The sequence below is a fragment of the Lepisma saccharinum genome, chromosome 2 (genome assembly GCF_977018435.1).
Source record: "Lepisma saccharinum chromosome 2, izLepSacc3.1, whole genome shotgun sequence".
Taxonomy (NCBI): domain Eukaryota; kingdom Metazoa; phylum Arthropoda; class Insecta; order Zygentoma; family Lepismatidae; genus Lepisma; species Lepisma saccharinum.
In genome coordinates, this window is record NC_139230.1 from 213,744,066 (window position 1) to 213,770,537 (window position 26,472).

Below are 26,472 nucleotides of genomic sequence, written 5' to 3' on the forward strand. Positions count from 1 at the left end.
GTTAGGGATGAGACAGATCAATCTGTACTCTATTGGTATCAGCCAATATAGGCATATCGGTGTATCAGTAAAATTACCAATTCGATATATCTATATGCATCTTATAATTTAGTGCAAAACTTCTGCTACTTTGTTGTAATTTTTATGGATAATCTCCATGCCCTACTTATTTAAATATGCAACTTCTTTTGCACTGCAGTCACCTGGTAAAACACATTTATTCATAAGGTCAATGAACCATTCATGCTCTTCAAGCAAGGATCATTTGAAATTTTATATCTGATCGGTATAATATTGGTTATCGGTATTCATAAATTTCATATCTGTACTTTATTGGTATTGGCCAAAAACTAATGTTGGAAATAATTTTATTGGAACACATTAAACACGTTATGATATTTTCAAGGAAGAAGCAATATGAACGTCGTCATACTTGTCTCTTCATACTTGAAATGTTTCTAATATACACAAACACAAATTAATACTGCAGCACACTGTAGCAAATATTGTGGTTTTTAAGATTATTCTCAAATGGTGTGAAACAACAGTGAAAACAATACGAAAATTTTAACACACTTACAATATAAACTGCCATCAACCGAAGAACTACTGGCTGAGTGGAGACTCCAAACTGCCAACCGAAATGTCAGGCAGAGTTTATAAGGAGGATGCCTTAACCAACTACTTCAGCTCTTTCTTATGCTATCTCTTCTGGGTTTGCTAGATACGTTGGCACGTTTCGTCTAACCACTTGTTGCAACGTTACATATTGAATTTCCCCATAAATTATACACTGAGTGTTCACTGAATTGAGACCACCCCTCCAAACAACAAGGAATGGCCCTCCAGCTGCTCTGATCACATGACCACTCCAATTGGAAGTATTGTGTGAATGTATAGACATGCTACATGTTAGTCGAACAGCACACGCCAAAATGGGAGGTGGTCAAGATTTAATGTCATTCCAAAAGGGCAGGATTGTGGGTGACCGAGCATCAGGTGCGTCAATAACCTAGACAGCGACACTGGTCGGATGCACCCATTCCAGTGTAGTGAAGGTGTACAGAGTAGCAAGAAAACTAGGCAACGACCACCAGAATTGCAAGGGCGTACAGAAGGTGACACCATGATGAGAGCGTCGAGTCAAACTGCTTGTGACAGCTGAATGCACCATCAGCACCCGGGCATTATGGGACCAATACAACAGTGGATGCACAACACCCATATCCCATGCAACTGTGTGGTGCACACTGGCACACATGAAGTTCCACAGCAGACGACCCACACCTCACGAAGCGTTACTGCAGACTTCGTCTCGCTAAGGCCCACGAGCACACTGATTGGACCATGGACAATTGGGAAAAGGGTGTGTTGGTCCAATGAATCACTGTTTTTGCTACACCACTGTGACCAACGTGCGAGTGTGTGACACTAATAGCATGAAGCTATGGACCCTTCCTGCATGGTGAGTGCTGTACAGGTGGGTGGGGTTGCTTCTGTTGGCATGGATACCCCACAATGCAACAATTTTACCCACACAAGAACAACATTTTCCAGGATGACAATGCACGGTGCCACCGAGGCGGGACAGTACTTGCTTCGCTTGGAGGAACATTCCACAAAGATGCAGCATATGAATTGGCCCCCTAACCCCCCCGATCTTACTCCCATAGAGCATAGCAAATCTGGGATGTTGTGGAACGAGCTCTTCGAACCATGCATCCTGCACGGATGATAGTTGGCTCATTATAGGATGACATCAAGAATATATGGTGTCAGATCCCCGTGGAGACACATCAGCACCTCGAGAAATCCATGCGATGTCATGTCCAGGCCATCCACTGAGCCAAAGATGGACCAACAAAGTATTAGGTAGGTGGTCGCAATTTAGTGAGTACTCAGTGTAGTTTGTGTCTATGAAAATGTTGATATTGTTTGTGTGTGATTATTTTGGGAATATAAGCAGCTGCTTTCAAAATCTCCCACAAGCCAAAATCTGACTCTGGAAGATTGCCATGATTTGATTCCAGATGACAGACAGTGTTAGAAACTATGAAGAACCTCCTTCAAATTACAAGCAGCCATAGCAATTTTGATATATGAAGCAGGAGCAAAGAATGTTCAAATAACAACTACCAAACTTCAACGTGCAACAGCAATTTTGAGGACCAAAGCCTGGCAGATGGCTTTTTGTTGGATCAAGTCTCATACCTACAGTTTTCTGGTTTTTGAGACCAGTTGGTTCCCAATTGTCCTCACAATGCTTAATGAACACAAACCTTTTTTGAGTTAGCACCAGGAATGAAACTTGGGATGACTTGCACCAGTTGTCAGAGTATTAATTATTTAGCTATGTTGAAGTTTGAATGAGACCATCACAATTGGTCAAAGGTTGATTCCTTGGACCTATTATGCATGATTCTGGATATCATGTTGTGTTTAAAGAATGGGGAATACACTACAAAGAAAAGACCTGAAATCTATGCAACAGGTTGAATGATAGGAGAATAGTATTGTATGGAGATTCAAGAGGGTCATGTTAGTCTTTTCCATAGTATGAAGATGCACCCTGTTTTTCTCACACAGGACTTTTCAAGTTGCTCATGTGCTGGAGACAGGGGCAATTGGGTGGATGTAATGGTCTCCACATTTCCCAGACCTGAATCCCATTTAACATGCCTTATACACACTCTTGCAACTTAGTTATGGAGAGGAAACCATTACCCTGGAAACTTCAGAACCTCTCAACTTACTTAGGGATAATTTACACTGAAGCGACAAGCAACATGCGTCACTCGAAGATTTCACCAATCAAACGTAGGTTTGTGCAGCCTGTCATGCCTCTACAGTGCAAAACGTTGCCGCCAATTGGCTCATTTCCAAGAGACATTCATCGCTTCGGTGCGAATTCTCCCTCAAAGAAGAATGGGACAACATCCCAACAGAACTCCTGAATAGCCTTGTTCAGAGTATGTTAAACAGATGCACATCGTGAATTGCTGTTCAAGTGAAATTACTCTTCACAGTCTCCACAAAATACGTTGGCATTCATGGGGATGCCACATTTACTTTCATGGCACCATGATGCTCTGTATGTACCCTTCTGGTTTTTGTTGTCCATTACATGGTGAAGTATGACAACAATTTCTTGTCAATAAAATTGGCACAGTGAATGTACTTATAAATAGTATGTTGGGCTTCCTGCACCAGCAAGTGCCAACCAGCATAACACATCACTTCAATTCCATTAATCAAAGCTTTACCAGAACTCACTTGTAGATAACCTGAGAAAATATCAACTATGGATATTATCAGTTGTTACTCAAACTAATAACTACAATTTTACCTTCGCTCGGGGAGGTGTATAGTTTCCTACAAAGTTCTTGAATTCCTCCTAATTCTTGTAATTTTGTTATACCTTCCCTGCCTCGAGTTTCCATCAACTCCCGGAGCTGCCTGAGTGTAACCCCATATATGGCTGGTCTTCCATCTATCGTTGCCATGGCTCCGGACGGAGTTCAACTTGGCTGCAATAGAAATCTTTGCATTAGTATCTGGTAATGTTTGCTATCTTTTCTAAACTGTGTAATATAACATGCTACATTATTTCTGTCATATGTTACTAATACACAAAACAATAAGAACATCTTGGCAAGTTTGTAAGTTGTGGAGAGAATATGGACAGAGTTTATCTTCATAAAATATTTATTGCTTGAACATTTCTGGGTCATAATGACCCCCCACTCATTGGGGCTGTTACAACCCACAAGTAGTTGAGATTTTGGGAACAGAGAAAATGGGGAGAGGGACAATATCACTCTTCTAGATTTCTGTGCAGTCTAGTAAGAAAATAATATTCCTCAAATCACACCACCTGAATAACTTAAGATGCAAAATTGAAGTTGCCCACTGTACATTTCATTGACATGAAGCTGCACATAGGGGGTGTGGAAGTAGGGCAACTGTTCATCCTTTTATTGCTTGATTCATTTGCAGTGTTGTAACAGTTTTTGTGGTTATCTATGTTCATTTTTCTTTTCTAAATGATACTCATTACTTGCAAGTGTTGTTAGGGCCACATTATGTTGATTCTTACACAAATGCTGTCTCATGGGGCTGTGCTGCACTTTCATGAGTAAATGAAAATGCATGAAATGCCCCAAATTTCTTAACATTGTGGAAATTTTTACACTATGCCACAGATCAGTGTTTCCAAGCTCTGAAAACTTTTGATGTGGCCTTAAAAACTGAAATCTTTATTGAAGAAAAATAATTCTCAAACATTAGGGGGAATTGTGTCAAGTTGGTAAGAAAGTAATGACCAGAGAATGGATTTATATGGAAATACATATTTATGTATGAAGTTGAAATCAGTTATACTTTGTATTTTTGTGCATCATGGCATGAAGACTTGAAAGATTTTTTTGTTGCCCATATATCAGTGGCGGCTGGCCAAGTGCAACAAGTGCAGATGTTTTCACCTAATTTTCAAATTAATATTGTCATTTTTCATTTGCTTGTTAAATGAAACTATTTCCCAGCAGAACGCACACGATAATACTCAATAATACGCCGCTCGGCGCTACGCACGTGAAGAGTTCGTCGTAGCATAAAACAACCCAAGAGCAAATGCCGCCAGGTTGCGGAAAACTTAGCCGGTTGTCATGGCAACGGTGACGTCACCTAGCGTTGGCTTTGAACGGGTGTCGCCTTCTACGTGAAGCAGTTCTCTCGTCGGAGAAAACATTGCATCCAGTGATTGTGGCAAAATCTTTGCGTTCTCGCGAGATCTTGTTCCACGTGTGTGTTTTGCGTTTCCTATCGTGTGTTGTGTTCATGTGTTGAGCTGTGGTTTCTACAATGAACCCAGTAAATGACTTAGTGTGTAATTTGTTGCAGACACCATTTTCCAGATGGACGGATGAAGACAAAAAAGACGTTTTAAATTGTGGGGGGCCCACTGACATTCTTCAAATATCAGTTAAGCGAGAGAACAAAAAGGCAGGGAAATCGTACAACATTAAATTTAAAAGTTCCTGGTTTGTCGACTTTCCTTGGTTGTGTAGTAGTCGTTATTTGCAATCGTTGTTCTGCTGGCTTTGTTTACTGTTAGTAACAAATACAATGTGTGGAATAAAGAAGGTTATAACGATTTTGTCAATATAACGCGTTCTCTGCATAAGCGCAATGATTCGATGGAACATTTAAAGTGTAAATTACAATTGAAAGTTTTTGAAAAAAACAGGAATACCATAGCAGATGCCCTTCAAGAAAACAGTAGGCTTTTAAATGTACGGTTCAATGAAAATGTAAGATTAAATAGGCTTTTCCTACAATTAATAGTTGACGCAACACTGTATTTATGTAAACAAGAACTTGCGTTCAGGGGTCACGACGAAAGCGTGTCTTCGCTTAATCGTGGGAATTTCAAGGAACTTGTTGCATTATTAATATCGAGAAGTTCGTTAGAAATACAGAACCATTACAAAACGAACTTCTTCACCTGTTATTTTAGGCACGAGCCGCTACTGCCATATATTACATATTGGCTCATATTTTTACAAATTTTCATGTGTAGACCTACCTGCAGGGTGTCTGTAAAAATATCAGTGCCTAGAAATTCACCCCTTTTTTACAGCATGGGCTCAAACATGGCCGTTCATTGAATTTTGACAGTTTTTGGGGTTAAATATCTCCGATGGGTCCCCTTTAAAAATTCTGAAATTTGGCACATAGGAAGCCCTTCATGAACCTAACTCACAGTAAAAATCTCAACTTTTAGATTCAACTCGTTTTGGTCAATATGAGGTAACGTATGTCACCAAATTTCTGACGTTGCAAAGTAAGGTTAAACTACATTCCATACTTAGAATAATGAAGTCTTTTCATTTTCTTTTTTAAATTTGGGTTAAATAAAGCCTCAGAAAATATAGTAACATAAGGTTTTAATACTTGACTTACCAGAAATTGAAATTACAAGGTATGGCAATTGAAAATCTGCGAAATTTCATTGCAAGAGGTTTGATTTATTAGGTACCCACGACCAGTTGGTATTGTCAGCTCCAAAACTGAGCTTCCCCCATATTTTTATCAATGTAGCAGTACATGCAGTTTAAGATAGGCAGTGGCATGCCCAGGAATTTCGAAAGGGAGGGGGGTTACATATACTTTTTTAGAATACAGCCCTGTTTTTGCCACATTATCCTGCCTTTGACGTAATTGTTTATGAATACTAGGCCAAAGGTATTGGGTTATGACCCCCACCAACCCCACTTTGGGCACTCCATGGTAAGTAGGCTATTTTGGAGTGTCAAAGCTGGTAGATTATATTATCTTTTGTTTCCTTTATTTTCCCCTTTTTTTCTTCCAAGAAAAGACATTCCTTGAAATAGATGCGAGTCATACACAGCAGAAGATTCAGATACATGTTTTGATAGGATGTGAGGCAAGCCTGGAATTGTTCTGTGCATGTACAATCTCTCCTGTCATTCTTCCTTTGCCTAAAGTGCCGAGAGTAGTGACTATAGTAGTGACTTGTGAATACTTGTTATCTGTAACAGGAAATGGAGTGTTCTGTAATATTTTTAACTGGATAGGACTGTCATAAATACCTTTGGTAAGGTTCCCAAAGACCTAACTAATCTTAAAGTCAGTGAAAATGATAACACTTCTTAGGTCAAGACGACAGGTGTATGGCTTAGAGACAATATGCAAATACCATTAAATATAGCTTTTTATATGGTAAAGTATGTTGTGATCTTCAGAAGTACCACTTAAAGAAAAGGTTAAGTAAGGTAAGGTAAAAAAAGTGTCGAGAAAGTTATACCAGTTAAATCAATATGTCTGATATGTTGGAGTAAAAGTTTCATATGTGGAGAAAGTAACTCACTTAAATGCCAGAATTGAAATCATGTCTTTGTGCCAAGCCAAGGAAAACTAAAGGAAATTCATGAAGTCTGTTCTGTTTTTTATGCATCTCCTGTTTCAAAACTGAGGAGGCTGATTGCAGAAAAACAATAAAGTGAACTTGCTCGAAAAACTATTCACATCCTATAAGGAGTGCAAAGGAAACTGGAAAGTTGCTTTTCACTAAATATTAAAACTGAAGAAAAGGAAAGCAAGTGTGACAATCCTTTGGGGAGCAAAAAACTAATGTTGAAAAGGTCAGAATCATCAGTTTGATTGCTACCACTTGGTCAAGAAAAAATATGTGATGAACTGAAGGTTTCTGTTAATTTACTTAGGAACTTAGTGAAAGAACAAAGAATCCTGCCTGATTTAACAAAGAGAATGAATAGGAAACTGGAGCTGACAATACCAAATAGTCATGGGTACCTAATAAATCAAACCTCTTGCAATGAAATTTCGCAGATTTTCAATTGCCATACCTTGTAATTTCAATTTCTGGTAAGTCAAGTATTAAAACCTTATGTTACTATATTTTCTGAGGCTTTATTTAACCCAAATTTAAAAAAGAAAAAGAAAAGACTTCATTATTCTAAGTATGAAATGTAGTTTAACCTTACTTTGCAACGTCAGAAATTTGGTGACATATGTTACCTCATATTGACCAAAACGAGTTGAATCTAAAAGTTGAGATTTTTACTGTGAGTTGTTCATGAAGGGCTTCCTATGTGCCAAATTTCAGAATTTTTAAAGGGGACCCATCGGAGATATTTAACCCCAAAAACTGTCAAAATTCAATGAACGGCCATGTTTGAGCCCATGCTGTAAAAAGGGGTGAATTTCTAGGCACTGATATTTTATTTACAGACCCCTGCAGGTAGGTCTACACATGAAAAAACAATCAAGCCTTAGCCCAGATAGCATGTAAGTTAACTGCAAGTTAAATCGACATTCGATTTAACTTGCAGTTAACTTACGTGCTATCTGGGAGACTAAACCCCTTCATTAAAAAAAATCGGGCTTAAAAATGCAATTTTTTAACTATTGTTACTCCATTTTCCACCATAATTTTTGTACTTACGATGCAATTTCAAGCAAAACATACCTGAATATCATAGGAAGTATACTTCATTAGCTACAAAATGAATTTTGTTTCAGATCTCTAGCTTTAATGGTTTTTGAGATATTAAGATTTCTGTATACTGCTACATGAGCAAAAAAAGCCATGCGCCATGTTGGAAAAATAAATGGTTGCCCCAGGAGAACTAAAGACAATATTTTTTTTTGAACATTGGTTTTGATATCTAGAAACATGTATAAACCTATGTACTAAAAATGAATTTTTTCTAAAATGGTCATGCAACCAACATTGGATGGTTTGGCATGGAATGACCCTCATAGCTCACAAACCATTCACGGTAGCCCCACAAGCCAACCATTCACGGTAGCCCCACAAGCCAACCATTCACGTTAGCCCCACAAGCCAACCATTCACGTTAGCCCCACAAGCCAACCATTCACGTTAGCCCCACAAGCCAACCATTCACGTTAGCCCCACAAGCCAACCATTCACGTTAGCCCCACACACATACAATCAAGTATTCAGTGTTATGGTAGTGTCTATTGCAAATGCTAGATACAGGTTCAGGTTTTTAACTGATAAAAAAAAGGGAGTCCACATTACGAATGCAGCCAAAGGTTATGGTTACAAAAGCTCTTAGTAAACTGTCGAATGATTGATTTGGTTTATTTTACTTCGCATTTCTGCCACTTTTGGCTAATCGCGAAGACGAGGATGAGTGATGATATGATGAAATTGATGTAGGGACAACCATGGCCTGGCCGAGATTCGATCCTGAGATGGATCCCTGACATCATAGCTCTGTGCTAACTACTCAGCCACGGAGGTTGGCTTAGTAGACTGCTGTTCCGGACTTATACGTCGCAGTTTTATTTTTCCTTAATCATCTCTTAACTTAGAAATAATAGTTCATGTTTTCATAGCATTGTTTTTTTTTTCTTTTTAAGCTATTTCTGAGGGTAACTACTACTACAAGTGCTCTTATGTCCCTTTATACTCAGTCAATACTGTGCTGTAGAAGAAAAAATCTGCGACTTGTCTGATACTGGGCCCCGGGTTTGAATCCTGGACTGGGACATTTCAGGGGTTCAGGCATGATAGCCCTTCTCCATTACCATTAATGCAAGTATGCTATGAATGTGTTGTTAAAAAAAGTGTGGTCTTTCTTATATCCTGTAACTTTGACTAGTTTTAAAGAAAAGCAATGTATGGTGTTATCAGGTAGAATATTTAAAAAATATATCCCCGAACGCATAGTGGCTGAAGCTCTAGTCCTAGTTAATACAAAAATCACAAAATGTTTCCATATATTCTTAAATGCCAAGTATGTAAATCCACGCACAGTCACAACTTATTTTAGAATATTTGTGAGAGATGAAGAGAAAATTGAGGTCGCATTTTTTCCAGTAAAGTCACTGCTTTTTGCAATGTGTAGGGGCAGTGCCGACGATTAGGGCAATCCTTGCACGCCCCGTAGTTTTGGCATCCGATCATCGCCACTGGTTGGGGGAAACTGTACCTTTACCTTTGGTGAAATAAGGTGGTGGGGTTATCATGGCCCTTGAAGTGCAAATTCATAATAAAATTTGTATTAACATAACAGTAATAAATTTATCTTTTGACTTCTAAAATTAATAATTAACTGCTATGAATGTGTTGTTAAAAAAAGTGTGGTCTTTCTTATATCCTGTAACTTTGGCTAGTTTTAAAGAAAAGCAATCTATGGTGTTATCAGGTAGAATATTTAAAAAATATATCCCCGAATGCATAGTGGCTGAAGCTCTAGTCCTAGTTAATACAAAAATCACAAAATGTTTCCATAAACTCTTCAATGCCAAGTATGTAAATCCACGCACAGTCACAACTTATTTTAGAATATTTGTGAGAGATGAAGAGAAAATCGAGGTCGCATTTTTTCCAGTAAAGTCACTGCTTTTTGCAATGTGTAGGGGCAGTGCCGACGATTAGGGGGGGGGCAATCCTTGCACCCCCCGTAGTTTTGGCATCCGATCATCACCACTGGTTGGGGGAAACTGTACCTTTACCTTTGGTGAAATAAGGTGGTGGGGTTATCATGCCCCTTGAAGTGCAAATTCATAATAAAATTTGTATTAACATAACAGTAATAAATGTATCTTTTGACTTCTAAAATTAATAATTAACGTTCAATAATGATAGTGGAAAGCTTTTCCCACTCTACCCCCCCCCCCATCGTTGATAATCCGCCATTATTAGTTCTTGTGATTTTTTAAGCAGATCTCCTGATTTTAAAAAATCTGACCTGGCAACGCTGGTTCGCATCGCTTTGCTCAATTGTTTTCAGAATGTTACTGTACCTTATCTTCGCGTTCCAAAATTAATAAAAGAAGTCTACGTATTCTATCAATTGTTTGTATTTTAACTGTCACATGAGCAAAAGCATTTCAAAATTCACTAGAAACTCGGAACAAACCCGTCAATATTAATTTTACTCTTGGTTCAGTGTTCTCTTTATCAATATTTCTGTTCCACGTCTTCCATGCGCTTATTACTTACTCCTTCGAGCAGAACTCATTTTTCCGGGAAGAAATTAACACTACGCAAACCCTGGTACCTGCCGATCCGTTGGGTGAGAATAAGAAAAGGGATATTACTTAAACCTTCCTGTTCTCCAAAAATGGGCAAATAGCTAGGCTGGACAGTTCAATCGATATACAAATTATCTAAGTAATGCACTATCTTCTACAACGCTCACAGATGTTCGTGTACATTCATTTGCAATATTGCCAGATACTTCTGTTTACGTTCGGTAGCTATTCAGGCAAAGATAATCGCAGATGGCAGCACCTAAGTGCTATGTAAACAACAAGAAGTCTACATCTACCAGGCGTGCGCAAGGGGTGTGCCAGGGGTGCCCGGTCTCTCCCTAATGCAACCTCAAAAATAAAAATACCATTCAATTAATGAAAATCATATCAGTGTTTAAAAAAGTTAAGAATTTCGTTTCACACTTTCTCTCTCACCAAAACAATGTAAAATTGTTTACTATAATACAGTGGCGTAGCATGAGCATTTCGGATGGGAACGCCAAGTTCGAAGGAAGGGTAGGCCTTTTTTTTTTTTTTTTTTGCTTAAGAGTTTACTTATGGAATTAGCCGACATATGTATTGTCTATTTAAAATTACAATCTCATTGTGTTTATTACATTAAGTCAGCCGGATTCCGATAAAACATGATCCATGCTTGTTTTATCTAGAAAATAAGATGCCTCAGTGTGCAATAAATGCTTGGAGCCATGGCCGTATTTAGAGGGGGGGTTTCTAGGGTTCAAACCCCCCCCGAAACTTCTGACATGTTGGATTAATGGAAGTTCAGAAACTAAAATCTGTAACAAATTTTCATTTTTTTTTTTTCGAAGCATCACAAAAATACATGGAGACAATGTTGAAATGATCGAGCTAGAATTTTCATACATTTGGAATTCTGAAACTTGAGTGAAACAGGATTTATTCTCAGAATCGTAGCCCACCCGCGACCCCTCCATTATCACTTCTGTTGTCATCTTTCCAGTGTTGCTCCTGCGTCACAAGGAATATAGACTGAAGATTCCCTTATGATTGTCCCAAAATTCCCTTTCCAGCTTTTAAATTCCCTGTCCGATCAAGTCGAAAATCCCCCTTGATAGGAGTTCAAACCTAGGATCTCCAGTTTTGTAGCACATTACGTTCGCGATTGAGGTTACAATCCATGCACCAGGCTAAGTTTTTAAAAAGAATATAACTGGTTCCACACTTTTCAAAATTCCAAATTTTAAAGTCAAACAACAAAAGCTCTATGACTAAAATTTCCATCTAACTTTTAAAGCTTTTCTCTTGAAGGTATCTAAAGTTTAATGACGAAGTATAATAATTGTGCATTTCAGTACACACTATGAAACGTAAAAAAAAACAAAAAGAAACTTGTGCTGGATATTCACTCATCTGCTGGATTGAGTAAGCCCCCTCAAGGATATAACAATAATATAATAATTATTATTATTAGTATTATTATTATGGAATAAAATGGTTTTATTATTATGATTTTTAATTATTATTGTACAATTATTGTTATTATTTCTATTATTCAAATTTCTGGCGACGCCCATGGGAACAATTATGGATGAACCCCCCCCCCCGAAATTTTTTCCTGCCTACGGCCATGCTTGGAGCACTGGTGTTTTATACCATTTTTAATTAGATTGCTCAAGTCAGAAACACCGTACAACATTCGGAGTATTTTGCTCCACACGTAGCACATGTGTAGGAAAACAGTATTTTATAATCAAGGAAACCTTTCGGCATGACGCAAGTAATTAAAAAACCTACCTGAATCACAAGCGCCTCTAGAACAACAGTAAACTTCATTGTTGTGGATGGTACAACTATTGATTGATTTGGTTTATTTTACTTCGCTTTCTACCACTTTTGGCTAATCGCAAATATGAATATGAGTGATGATATTGATGAAGTTGATGGATGAAGAGACATTCACAAAGAACAAACATGCGTAGTCCGGGATTCGAACCGGAAACGTCTGGCGTCTTAGCGCGCTGTGCAAAACACTGACACGAAGGTGGGTGGATGATCCAACAATCGTACACTCTACTGACGTAACAGTGCCTATTACTAGTAATTCAGAGTTTCAGACCACTGTTTATTGTATCTTGAGAATGCTGATAAACATTTCCACTGGCAGAATATTAGGTAGTTAGATACTAACGAAAAAATATATTTTTAAATAAATAGTTTTGTGGGTTAGGTGGTAGAGCAGCCACAGGCTAAACTTCTACCACGAGGACTTCATCAACTTGTTTGACAAAAATTTCTTTGTTCTTTCATTTTTTAATACACTTCACGGTTCTTGCGATAAAGTACACAATGCAGTGGTCATTAAAGGTACGTCAGTCAATATTGCGTATTGTAGCATCACACAGCACGAGCGCGAAAAACCGGGTAGGAATTCTACTTCTGTCGTCTGCATCGAAGTACAGCGCCTTGAATCGGAAGGCAGGAAAGGTCACATGGCCCCTAGAACCAATCAGGTGCTCCGTACGCCAGCGTATGGCGAGAGCATTTCGCCCGTGCTGTAGAGATCCAAGCCACAAGCTTTCCCTCCTCTCTGCCTACAGGCAGGTATGGTCCTGTACGCCAAACCTAGCCGGCGTCCGGCAAGCAAAGACATTAGAAAAATGCTACAAGGAGAGCTGTTAGTGGAGCGTTGTAGACGGATCGCGAAAAATAGCTTTTATAATGTCATAATGCTCAAACATATATATAATTAGTCACGTTTTACTTTATATTTACAGCATTTACGCATTTTTAAAATTTTAAATCGGGAACGCCGGGCGTATGGGCGTACTAGGACGCTACGCTACTGCTATAATAATCAGAAATTACCTTATAAAGATGTTTTGTCGCATGAAGCTCCTCTACAAATCGGCTCGTACTTATCCCTCTCCCGAGCAGAGCCTCAATTTCTAATGCAACTTTCAACTCGCACGGTGTATTTGTTAATTTACATTTTATACATGGCAAGAATATTGCAGTACCAATCTAAACCGCACCCACAAGAAAAATAAATGCAAACAGATTTATGTAGGAGCTGTGAGCAATTTATAAAGTGATAATAATAGTGCTTTAATAACGACAAATAGTAATTATGAGAAGTTGTTTTTGTCCAGTAATGTGGACAAAAATTTGTTTCGTTGGCGATTTATCTTAAAGTGAAATAAAGTGGATGATCTGAAAATATAATTTTTTAATATATTTTAGCCACTGTCAGTGGTATTACGATATAAACATTAATAAGCCTATGTTTGAAAATTTAGATTATTGTAAATTTTACGGTAAAGTAAATCTCTGAAGGGCAGCCTTAAATATGCTGAAAGAAAAGTATGAAGAAAAAAAAGGTTAAATACTGCCTTGAACGTTTAATAGTAACTCCATGCTAGCTAAAATGTAACTAATTTATATTGGCTATATCTGTTTTGAGTGGAATATGCTGTAAGTAAAAAAGTAACTATTATATTACTGTAATGGTTTTATTGTGAAATATGTGGCACGAGTTATGTAATGGACCTCCCAGTGGCACAGTGGCAACGTCGTCGCCTTGTAACCAAAGGTTTCTGGGTTCGATACCCGGTGGAGGCCCATAGTGGTTCGGATCCCACGTCAGGATCTCTACAATGAATGAATTTGGCGTCATTCCACGCTTTCAAGTGTGAATGCATGTCAGAGGCACAACAGCTGTCCCCGGGGTCGCAACAATTGAATGTGTGTGACACATGCAAAACACGTTAAGAAACGTCCGCATGCAAGTTCTGCTTGAAGCTTAATTCATTGGCCAGCATTAACCAAACCGAAGTGGCTTTCGGGCGAATTGTAACAATTACTCCAATTTGACCTTTCGGTCATTTAAGGAGAAACCGATTCTGTATTATTCGGAATAATTTGGAGAAGTTCCTTGCATTATATACATGGGTTGAACAACGAAACAAACTCCGTGGAACCACAAGCAAAGAAACCTGCGCAGACCCGCGACTCCTGTGCACCGTACTCCCGCGTGGAGGGGAGGGGGAGAGTGGATCATGCTTCCTTATGTCCCAAACGTAACGGAAGAAGGGAAAGCTGTGCGAGGACTTTTCGTCGAAGTTTTTTTTTCCTTATGGTCGCTCTATAGTTTTATGATAAGAATTTATTAGCGCAGTACGGTCTCCTTTAGCAGCAAATGCAGCATCAATTCGTCAGAGGTATTTTTCGCCATTCCTCTTGCAGAACAGTGTTTACTTCAGTACATGATGCTGTTGGATGAACACTTCTAAATCCACACCCCAGCGTTCGAAATTTAGATCGAGTGACTGTGCAGGCCATGGTAGTTATGCAACTTTACTTTCATGCTCATCAAGCCATTTTGTTACAAGAACGTGCCAACTATTTTAGCGATGACCAACGATACAAAATGGACATTTCCACTATCACTTAAAAAACGTTTTAAATCCATTCGTTTTACTGATAATGACATCAAAATGAAATGTGCAAAATATCTCGGCGATATTTGTTTTGGTTCTCGAGAAACACGCCTTCAAACACTACTGAAATTCACCTACGTCACTGATTTGAAAACTTCCTCTGATTGGTCTGACGTCATCACTTAGAAATGCGTGCAGGCAGGGTTTCTGGTAGTCCCGTAAACTTAGCATGGGCCGTGAAAGCGACATCAAGAAGTCATTTGTTACTGTGTAAAACTAGTATCTTATAACTTCCAGTGCAAAAATGTGTGCTCCATTTCTTGGGAGATGAAATATGCCCTAACAGTATAGCAGTATTTAATATAATTCAGCCACTCGGTAGAGGGTTTTTCATTAGGCTGACAAAGCAATGCTAGTAACAGTCAATAGCTGCAGGCACGTATCCAAGGGGGGGCTCAGGGGGCTCGACCCCCCGAAAATTGTCGGTTTACACTAGATAAAATTAGGGTTCTTGGTTTCTTGCGTGTGTGAAATAAAATAATGTGACTAAAATTTAAGGAGGGAAATAATTATCAGGGCAAGAGGGAGAATTTTCTATAACCCTGCTATTGCTAATAGCACGTATCAAAGGTGGGGTTCAAGGGCGTCGAGGCCCCCTTCCCCAGGGAAATCTTTCAGTTTACACTATATAAAGTTAGGTTTTTGGCTTCTAGAAAAATGTGACAATGGAGAGAAATAATTATCGAGGCAAGAGGGAAAATGTTCTGAAACCCTGTTATTGTTAATAGCACGTATGCAAGGTGGGGATCAGGGTGTTCGGGCCTCTTCTCCAGGAAATGTTTTAGTTTACACTGGATAAATTAGGTTTTTTGCATCTTGAATAATGTGACGATGGAGAGAAATAATTATCGAGACAAGATGGAGAATGTTCCATAACCCTGTTACTGACAATAGCACGTATCTAATGTGGGGATCAGGCTGGTGAAGCCCCCCCCCCCCACGGAAATCTTTGTTTACACGAGAAAAAAATAGGTTTTTGGCTTCTTTAATAATGCGACGATGGAGAGAAATAATTATCGAGGCAAGATGGAGAATGTTCTATAACCCTGTTATTGATTATAGCACGTATCCGAGTTAGGGATCAGGGGGTTGAGCCCCCTGCAGGAAATGATTCAGTTTACACTGTATACATTAGTTTTTTGGCTTCTTGACTGTGACGATAATTTAAAGAGAGTAATTATCGAGGCAAGACAGAGAATGTTCTATAACCCTTTTATTGATAATATTGCACATAAACTTTTCTTGCGCTTTCGTTGTTGTTGTCGCAGCAAGCGCGATCATTGTGTAAAGATTTGTCATAATTTAGAGGAGTAAGCTAGTGCCACCAGTAGGACGATTCGTTGCATTATTTATTCTTTGGAAAGTGCGAGAGGGAACGTTTTTGAATAGGATGTGGAGTCGAACTACTGGTAATATTAAGGAAATGTTTTATCTGCGGAACATTCTAGAATATAATGAAGATATAAATACCCGGCTTCAATTTCCAGGTTGATCAGTACAACAGAATCTGTTAGTCATTCGAAAATGAAGAGAACTAGTTACACAATTTCCCGTAAAGTACTGAAGTCTACATCTAGTTCCAATTCGGGTCCAAAGTTGAAGACATTTACGACTGTGGAAGTCTCGGTGTAGTGCTAGTTCGGGATATGAGTCGAAGAGATCGAAAGTCTCTGAAGTGAATATTTCAGCAGTACCGGATATTCGAGCGGTTTATTATTATTATTATTAATAATAATAATAAGCTGCACAGATCAACTGTAAATCAAAGTTTTGAGTGATGATTCCTTTGTGCCCGGGCCAAATTTCGTGTATGCAGTCCGAGACTTTGTGTTCGGCACACACTCAAACACTTAGCTACCACAAAGGGACATCCGAACATTTTATGAATGCCGAGAAGAGAAAGCAAGATGATGTTGCATATGTAGATATTTTAGCGGAAATTTCAGGCTCTGCCACCCGAAGCAGGATCTCTGGCATATCATGCCATTGCTCTACTGACATACCCAGGATTTTCAAAAAGGGGGAGGGGATACGCATACTTTTCTTGGTAGTCAGTCCTCATTTTGCCATCATTTTCTGCCTTTGACGTTCCTTTTTTTAGGAATACTGGGCCAAAGGGTTGTTATTCCCCCCCAGCAACACTCCCTTGGGCACGCCACTAGAGATAAATGAGAGAGAATTATATTGGGAGACGAAACTTTAGATATGTTGTGAACGGAAAGGTTTTTCACTGTCCATTAATATTTTCGCGATCCAGCTGTGTACGCGGAGTTTCTACATTTCCTGCAGTAAACGAAAGTTTTCTTCAGTTAATATTTACAGTGGCGGTGATTAGGGGGGCGAGGGGGCGCAATTGCCCCCCAAACATTTTTTGCCACTTCTGCTCCCGAACTATGTTAAACCTTATGTATCAAGGGAAAGTAAACTGTTCTTGCCCCTCCCCCCTTAGTTCTGGAACCCAATCGCCGCCACTGAATATTTATATTGCAAATTTATGTATGCATAGAAGTATCCCCCTAGCTGTCCCCAAAGTCTCGAGAAAACATCCCTCCACGTAACAATTTCCACTTCAATGGAAGGACATTCACAAACAGTCATGCCAAGGTCGAGAGTCAAACCTGGGCGACTTCCTTAGATAAATCATTAATTTTGTGTATAATAATTTACAACGCCAGTTCATTTGTGGTAATTCTGAATAGGCGGTTTCGTTTGCATATACAAGCGGGCCAGTTTTTGAGTGCTCGTAGCGTTGAAACGAGAAGTCAAACAAACAAAGAAACATCATTAGGAAATTGTTTTGTCTTTATAATCTCTATGCACTGTGAAAGTCTGCACGATAAGCTTTTGCATACGTTGTTAATTCTATATTTTTTTACTTGAGACGAGAACGAGACGGATGTTTATAAATCGAGACGAGACCGTCAACGAGACATTTACAAATAAACAACTCTTAACGAGAACGGGACCAAGACAGCCTAGTTTCGTCTCGATAGGATCCCTAATGGTGAGGTTCCGAACTAACCAATTAATGAGTTCGGGATAAAGAGATGAGGCTGCTTTTTTCGCAGTACAAAATTCAAAACATACCGTACCATTTCAGTATGTGATATAATGTTATACACATTATTTCCTTATAATAATTACATATAAACTAAGCCTTGAAATGTACTGTGCAACTGATGTCATCTTGTGAATTTTCCCTTATTTGCACAAAACTATTTTATCATAATTTGCGCAACAGAAATGAAACACAAACTGAATGCTTTATGGAAAAGAAAGTAAAATTGCTTTACAAATAAAGTGGAGAATGTGAAAATTCTTATTTTGCACTACATAGGTTATTTTAAATTTCGATAAATTTAAGTTTAAGAATTTTTGAAAGTTTGGTCAGTAATCAATTTTACAAGCAATATTTTTCGCATGACCAAGAACACGCACGCAGCAGGGATATTTAATAGAAGAATGGTCATTAAAAAGCAAGGCTTTCCCTTCCACTATCGCTCCTTCTTGCATTATTTATATCTGTAGAGATTTGTAAAACTGATGCACACGTTGGCTCTCCGCTACAGTACACTGGACGCTCGAAGAACAGATGACAAATGAACTCGAAGTAGTAACGTATTAACATGGCGGGGCGTGTTTTGAGCGCAACGCTAGCCTCGCAACTTTGGAAGTCTCGTTTTTGCCTTAAACTGAACGCAGAGAAACGCGAGAACTTTCTGGGGTCATTTTTCCAGGGTGTAGTTTTTAAAATTGCTATAAAAAATTGAGTGGAAATGTCCATTCTCGCTCAATGAGTTGATTGATGATTCACTTGTTTTTTTTGTTTTTTTAGATTTTCGCTCACTGATCAACCGTCCACAACATGTGCACATGTTTTATAATAATTTCGTTGGGAGAATATAACAACATGTGAAGAACATATTACTACTTCTTACTTGTATTTATTCAGAAATCACCCGTCAACAACAAATACTTTCTTCCTGGTGACACCATGACACTTGTCTCCGACCGCAGGGAATGTACTGTATTCTGAGGCCCGATTTTTATCTGAGTGAGCGAGGTGAAAGCTTGCTCGCGGAGCAAGATACTGAGAGAACACGTTGCTCGCCGAGCGCTCAGATAGTTGACGCCCTGTGAGAATCGACGCATTGTCACGCTCTAACACAGCACCACCTTCAGGAATTTTGTTCCACCAGCAAAGTTTTTTCAAGTAACCCTTGCTCACCCGCAAGAAGGCCATATTAGTGTGACGTCACGCTGCAAAATTGAGACCAAACAAAGTAGTCACGTGGTTTTAGCCTACTTAAAAGCATTGAATTTTCCATCGGAAGGGGTAGCTTTAAGAAGTGTGACAGCAGTTATGGAACAAGATTATGATGCGTAGCTAGATTTTATTTAAAAATGCACGATTTCCTTACTCCAGTTACTCTTTACCTTATGCTCTGAAAGGTATGTATGATATATCGACGTATTCTCCAAAATCTCATCTTTACATGGATGTACGACACACATCTCAATTTTATCTCATAACTGCTGTCACAATACTTATAGCTACACCTTCCGGTGGAAAATTCAATGCTTTTGAATAGGAGAAAACCATGTGTCACATTTGTTTGCTTGTGGAGTGGGCAAGGACAAGCGTCGAAAAGTATCGAATGGGGTACAATGTTTGAATGGGGTACACCACTGAAAGCTCCCTTATGTGGATAGGTAGTGAAGGTGGATTCATGCTACGTCAAATACGCTAAGCTTTGATCGAGGAAACGACTGCGTGTAGGCGAAATGTATTGCACAGCAAAACTTCATTTTCCAGAAATAGAACAGATTAGAAATTGAAAACGGAAGAGGGCAACCGAGAAAAAATAATCCGCTTGGATTTATCCCAGTTCAAAGGCTACGATATTGAAATTGTTATTCTGTGACTGACGGATTACGAAGTACCGGACGCATCATTTCTTTTAGACGTTACTTCGGCAACGGACAGGAAATTAAGGAAAGGAAATTGCGCCTACACAGTCATGCTTTCGTAGTTAGCTTAGTACAGTCATAAAAACCAAGTGTCCGGTGTAGCATTTCACCCTTTTGTTGTTCTGCATTAGGGCATTCGAAGAGAATTTCAACAAAGTGAGAAGACTGAGCTGCCAAATATTTCTATGGTATTTTTAGCAGTGAATCTACTCTTTAACCCTCTCATGCGCAATTTTTTTTTAACGTGAAACATTCCTCTTTTATACCTCTATTAAATTTGAAACTCTATAAGACCAGCAAACAAAACGGGCGTGATATGTATTCTAGACTCGCAGTTGGTATTTGAACAAAGCACAAATGCCGGAAACAACAACATTAAGACTGAAGAGTCTCACCAATGAACGTACGGTTCGGGTCCTGGCTTGGGTATCGGTGTTTCTTTGCGAATGCCCCTTCATCAATTTCATCTATAATCATTTATCCTCATCGCCGTACTTAGACAATAGCGGCAGAAAAGCGACGAAGTAAGAAAAATACATGTATTTCATGCTTCAGGTTCAAATTAAACTAAAATTAATATCAATATATTGGTGTAGTCGGTAGGGTGTCTGTCACGCGGGAGACCCGGGGTAGATTTGAGTAACATCTCCTTTATCATTCTCACACAACGTTATACCAGGTAAGGTGTCCGTCCTTGCCTGTGTTTGGGGATTCTGTGAGGATGAGTCCACTCTAAAGGCCGCATTCGAGACGGGAGACATCAGAAAATATGAAAATAAACTACGTTCGAGATGCAAACTGATGTTGGCTTTCTGAGCAGATTATCCCCTTCTAGACAATACTCTTTCGCGTGGCAATCTGATCAGCCACACTTTTCAGTATCCAGGGCTTGTTAAACAAGAAACCTGGTTATAATAAGAACAATATAGTTAAATAAAAAGGTCATTATATTGCTACATGACTTTTTTAAAAAATGAAAATAGATGGAAACTATTTGTTAATGAAGCGATGATTCCCTTCACAAAATGAAAAATCAAGTGTTCACACGAACACGAGGCTGCACATATATTGTCGGAAATGTTATTTGAATGTAATTCCAGTAAGACATTGCGAACCTCCCCAAATGCACACTTATTACAATGTTTCCTTGTTTGCTTGGGTGCGGATGCCCCCACCCCCTACAACATGATTTTAGGAAATGTGTAGAAATACTGCTTCCATGGAATTACATGTTATATTGGGTATTACGTCACAGATTATCAGCGAGTACAAATGACACACGAATGTTCGTATCTTTGTATTAAGAAAAAGGATGGTTATCACCACGGATAATCTCGCCTTACTAATACGATACGACTCACCCTGTCTGAAGCATATTCTTTTTAAAAAGCTGATCAATGAATTGAGCTCAAAAGATACGAAAATAACTTATTGTCAGCATAAATATTATAGGTTGTGCATGAATGCTTTCCCATTTGCACTGAAATATGTTTTGGACATTAATTCTCATTACCATCGCGACGATGAGGATGAGTGATATGATGAAGAGAGACTCAAAGAAGACACATACCCAGGCTTGGATTCGAACCCGGGACCCCTTGCTTCGTAGCGCGCTGTGATAACCACTCCGCCAGGAAGGTCGGCTATCAGCTACATATCAAAGTTATTTGGTGAAGCCACAATCGAACTTGTAAAAAACTTCACATGATAATGCCAAAGGCTCAACTATTTTTTCATCGATCATACATATTTCGGTAGGGAGGTCATTTGCGTCGTTACCTTTGAATTACTGTGGAGGGTGACAAAGCGAACAATAGATTGGTTTTATTGAGTGCCCTCGTTCATCTGTATCTAACGCAAGTGAGAGGATTATTATTGGAAGTGTAATCTTTTTCAATTGGAAGCTGAACAGAAATAGGATTTTCATCACTATTAGCATTGAAATTAAAATGCTATATTTCCTAGTTTTGATCAGTTTCATATTGAGAATAACCCGAGATGACATCTTCCGCTAACGAAATTGAATCGCGCAGCCCTTTCAAAATATAGGAAGGCTCCATCAATTCCTTCAGCTGTTGGCCTGTCGATTCGCCTTCACTGACCTAAACAAACTGAGACTCCTTCCCACAGGTCAAATAGTTTAACCTCGGGAATTCTTCCAAATTTATTTCACCTCGTCTATTTATACAACAAAGAAAGTCTGAAGAAAGGTCGCACTGCTTTTCCTCAAATACAAACGTCTTCCCTTAGGCAGCCACTGCCTCAAACCTGCTTCTCAATACATCCGTTGCTCTAGTTAACGAAATTGGCCTTCATTGCTTTCCATAACTTTTCACAATAATCAGGAATTTTGTTTCATATGCAATATTACGATGGCGTGGTTTGAAATAAAGCAAGTAAACGATCAAAAAAGAAAATCAAATGTACACTCTGTTGGCCTTATTATAATGTAGTGTCAGGATTATTTGGGAAATATTTCTAAGATGGTGTCAATGATAAATTTAAATTTTAGACCGGGGGGGGGGGGATGTTTTCGTAGCTTAGGAAGAGGTGTTCTTGTTCTGGAGAAGTCACAACTTCAATATTTTTGCGATGTGTGCGATTGCTAACAATGAATTTTGTAAATATGAGGGAATCAGTTAAGTGATTATATACTTGCCACATAGCATGCAAATTCGCAAACTGCCGTTGACGACATCAACAGTTGTTTTTTTATTTTAATAATTATGCGCCGAATCAAGAGAAAAGGAAGGACATTGTTATGTCAGAATTATAACAATTTTAACACTGTAGTCAAGACAAAGACTACATATATAAACGCAGTTTTTTGTTCCACGCAACGTACCGAACGAACTTGCCATCGTTCCAACTTTGCGTGTTTTACGGAATACTCGAGTTTTGGATTCCACGAGTTAGCATTATTTAAATGAGATTTTCTGTTACAAGAATATTTTCGGGTAAAATGAGAGAGATGGAAATAGAGATTAGTTCCAGGTTTTGGCACTCGTTTACGTCATGGTCGCCGGAGGTTATGAGGTGAGATTTTGGTCGCAGACTTTAGTTGGCTCGGTGTAGGACGCCTTCGGGCGAGACCACGTCCGACAGTCCCTTAGGGGAATTACTTCTCCGCCCCTTCGGCGAGATATGGCCAGCCACACTCTGTCCCGGGTATCTGTGGAGCAAGCGAACGAAAACAAATCCCTGCGAGACGGCTCCACCAATGAACACGCGAGAGGAACGGAGTTGCGTTGAGCGGAAGAAAGCGACTACAGTTACCAACCTTCCCAGCAGCGTTTACTGCTTCGCTCTGCCCACTCGATTTCCTCCCCTTCTATGACGCTATGCGTGCCCTTGCTCCGCAGATTCCGGGGATAGAGTATACGTAACCTACTTTTTAGGACAGTTACTTTACTTCGGAGTTGCGTTTGGCACTCTTCTGCATTATTTCAAAGTTTCCGGATACCGTTCCCCGCTTTACGAACGGGCCGATCGTGTCCAGTTATTTACGATATTCTCTCTATTCGTAGATCAGAATAGGATTAGAGCCTCGGTGGTACAGGCGAGAGATGGTCTGATTACCACGTGAGAGAGAGGCGGTTCGATTTCTGGAGTGGGCGAGTTGAAGTGAGAATTTTTCGCACAACGTCCCTGCATAAGCTGCTTTTCCCTGCACCTAATTTTCATGGACCGGTACCTCGAGTGCCAAGGCGGCCGAGTGTAGTGCTGATCATCACACGCATCCACCATGGTTGATATCGATAATGTGTGGACCCTCATGTCTCCTCCGAGTATTCATGCCACGATGACACGCAGAGACGATGGCTTTACCTATTACGGTCAATAGGACCAACTCTCAACCTCGAACGGCCTCCTCGATGGCGCAGTGGTAGCGTCGTCGCCTTGTAATCAAGGGGTCCCGGGTCCGATAGCCGGTGGAGGCACACAGTGGTTCGGATCCCACTTTAAACTGTAGGCCCAATCCCGATTAGCCATACTGTGCATAAAGTGGACTTAAAACAAATTCAATCAATCAATCTCAACCTCTGTATATCCAGTGGCACCAAATTTAAAGGCACCGCCGCCATGGCAAATTGAAGAATGGCAATCCATTTGACGTGCGACTAGCCTACCCGAGTATCTCGGTCACCATGGGTCAAGTGCATTCCCTACAGCGATTCTGTTTACCACATCAAACACACGAGCGGTAACCACTTGAGCTTGTTAAGAGACCACGAACCGGAGGGAGCAAATCTGTGCAGTCCGGCAGCTAAGCGGCCTGGTAAAGGGCAATAGCCACGTAGAGAACTAAGTTTCTATTCTGCTCAGGTTGCGTCGTTGGTTGATTGGTTTATTTTACTTTGCCATTCCGCCACTTTTGATTATTCGCGAAGATGAGGATGCGTGATGAGATGAAGGAACACCCATGCCAAGGTCCGGATTCGAACCCGGGACCCCTGGCGTCGTATCGCGCCCAAGTTGTGTCATGTTGTCTGGAATTGCTAAATAGTATATTCCATTAAATTAATATAAATATCAACTTCATCGTTTCCACGTAGCCCGATTTTTACAGAAGTCTCTCGTTCATCACCCAACCGCGATTATTACAAAGATCTTACGTTCACAGCACAGCCCAGTTCTCAGTGTAATCTAAATTTTTTAGTGATATGCCTAGTTCCTAATTTAATCTCAGAATTCTAAAAGTAAGGATCCCGGCACTAAAAAAATACACGTACATTTGAAAAAAATATATTCAGAAAAGTTTCATGTTGTGCTAAAATTGGTGAAGACTACATAGTACGGGATGTATAGGAGACTTTTGGGCTAAATACTGCATTTGTGAGAAGCCTACCGTTTGATGCAAGCATGTCCCACGCACATTTAAGATCGGGACCCCTCAAACATCGCCCTTAGGTTTCAAAACAGGAGCCATGTTCGAAAATGAAAAATCAATTTTTAAAGGCCGCAATTGGCATGCAAGTTATCGTTTACCGTATTTTCGAGGGTGTTGAAATCGATGGAAGCCGTTAAAATGTCGATTTTAATATTTAACTTTAAAATTAATATCTTTATATATATATATCGTCCAAATTAAAATGGACTAGAACAAAGGATCAATTAAACGATATTTATTTTCAACTCTTTATGTATTTGATACCATCAATGAAATTGCTACAATGGTCGTATAACACGGATTCAATATGACGGACAAATATGACTTTATATTTACACACAAATCTCCTTTATGGTTTAAATGTTAACTTAGTATCAAATATAATACTCCCTCTGTCCCATAATTATAGTCCGGTATGCCAAAATGGTAGTACAGGAATGACAGACGAAGAGGCAGATGGAAAGCACAATTTGTACTGATCCTTGAGTAATAAAGTTGTATGACTCATTCCAGTGTTTCATTTTCTTCTTCTGTATACACCAATGTCACAGTTTGAATATCGGGCAAATATTATGAGAATCAACAAAGGTGTACCGGACAATAATTATGGGACAGAGGGAGTAATAGAGACAAAGGAAACACGCCTTGCCCGAGATATGCACGGTACCATCCTCAGGTGGGATTTTATCCGACAATATCCCTTTGTAAAGGGGCTCTGAAGTTCACCCAGCCTCCACTTACTGGTTACCTTGTTCTAATCGCACCTCTACTACGGCTGATATCGAGAATATGTTGAGCCTATTTCCACACCCCCTGCGTGTTTCCATGGCACCGCACAGGATATCTTTACTTTGTATATCTTTTAGATATTGTATTCGATTGATTGAATTGAAAATTGTGGGTGCGTCAGCACTTTGGCTATTTTGCACCCTTCACATTATACGGGGTCCAGCTCCTTACCATGACTAAAATAAACACGTGTCCGAGGACTAAAATATTTTTTATCTGGGTTAAAGGGGCACTCAACACATATAAGGACAAACCACAAGACCACACACACACACACACAGCCCTACAGAGGATTGTAATGGCCGTAGGTCCAGACGCCAGAGCCTCGATGACCTGCAAAAAAACAGTTACCGGAGCGTACTACAGGGATGTGAGGTTGACATTTGGATGCCTTACCAGAACGTCGCCCCTACACGCCCACATATTATATTTACCAACATACATGTGTTTACATCTAGTTTGATTATTCATTCAAACGGGATTACGCATGAATTTCGAAATTGCCAGTGAGCCTAAAGTACGCTTCTAGAAACCTATCATATATCCCAGATGTCTTATCTGAAGCCATTGTTTCTGTGTTAGATAAGCCGGTCATCCACTCAGAGTACAATGATCCAATCTAAAAATATGTTGCAATAATTTTATATTTTTTACACTCGTAACTCATCGATTTTAGTTTCTACACCTTAGATACAGAGAGTTGATTCGGCTATCTTGAAAATTACGACAACGGGGCCATCGGGACCGCGGACAAAGCAGTTTAAAGTAGGTCACACGGACCATTGTCAT

The 26,472-nt window shown here is 39.5% G+C and overlaps 1 protein-coding gene across 1 annotated transcript in view; it reads right to left on the bottom strand.

Annotated features, from left to right (window-relative positions):
- The window catches only part of LOC145984305 (plasma membrane calcium-transporting ATPase 2-like), a 621,336-nt gene that overhangs the window by 100,666 nt on the left and 494,198 nt on the right, over window positions 1-26,472 (bottom strand). Inside the window, 1 exon segment of the mRNA XM_083117961.1 lies at window positions 3,347-3,527. Within this exon segment, the coding sequence (XP_082974087.1) occupies window positions 3,347-3,503 (157 nt within the window). The 5' untranslated portion in view covers window positions 3,504-3,527.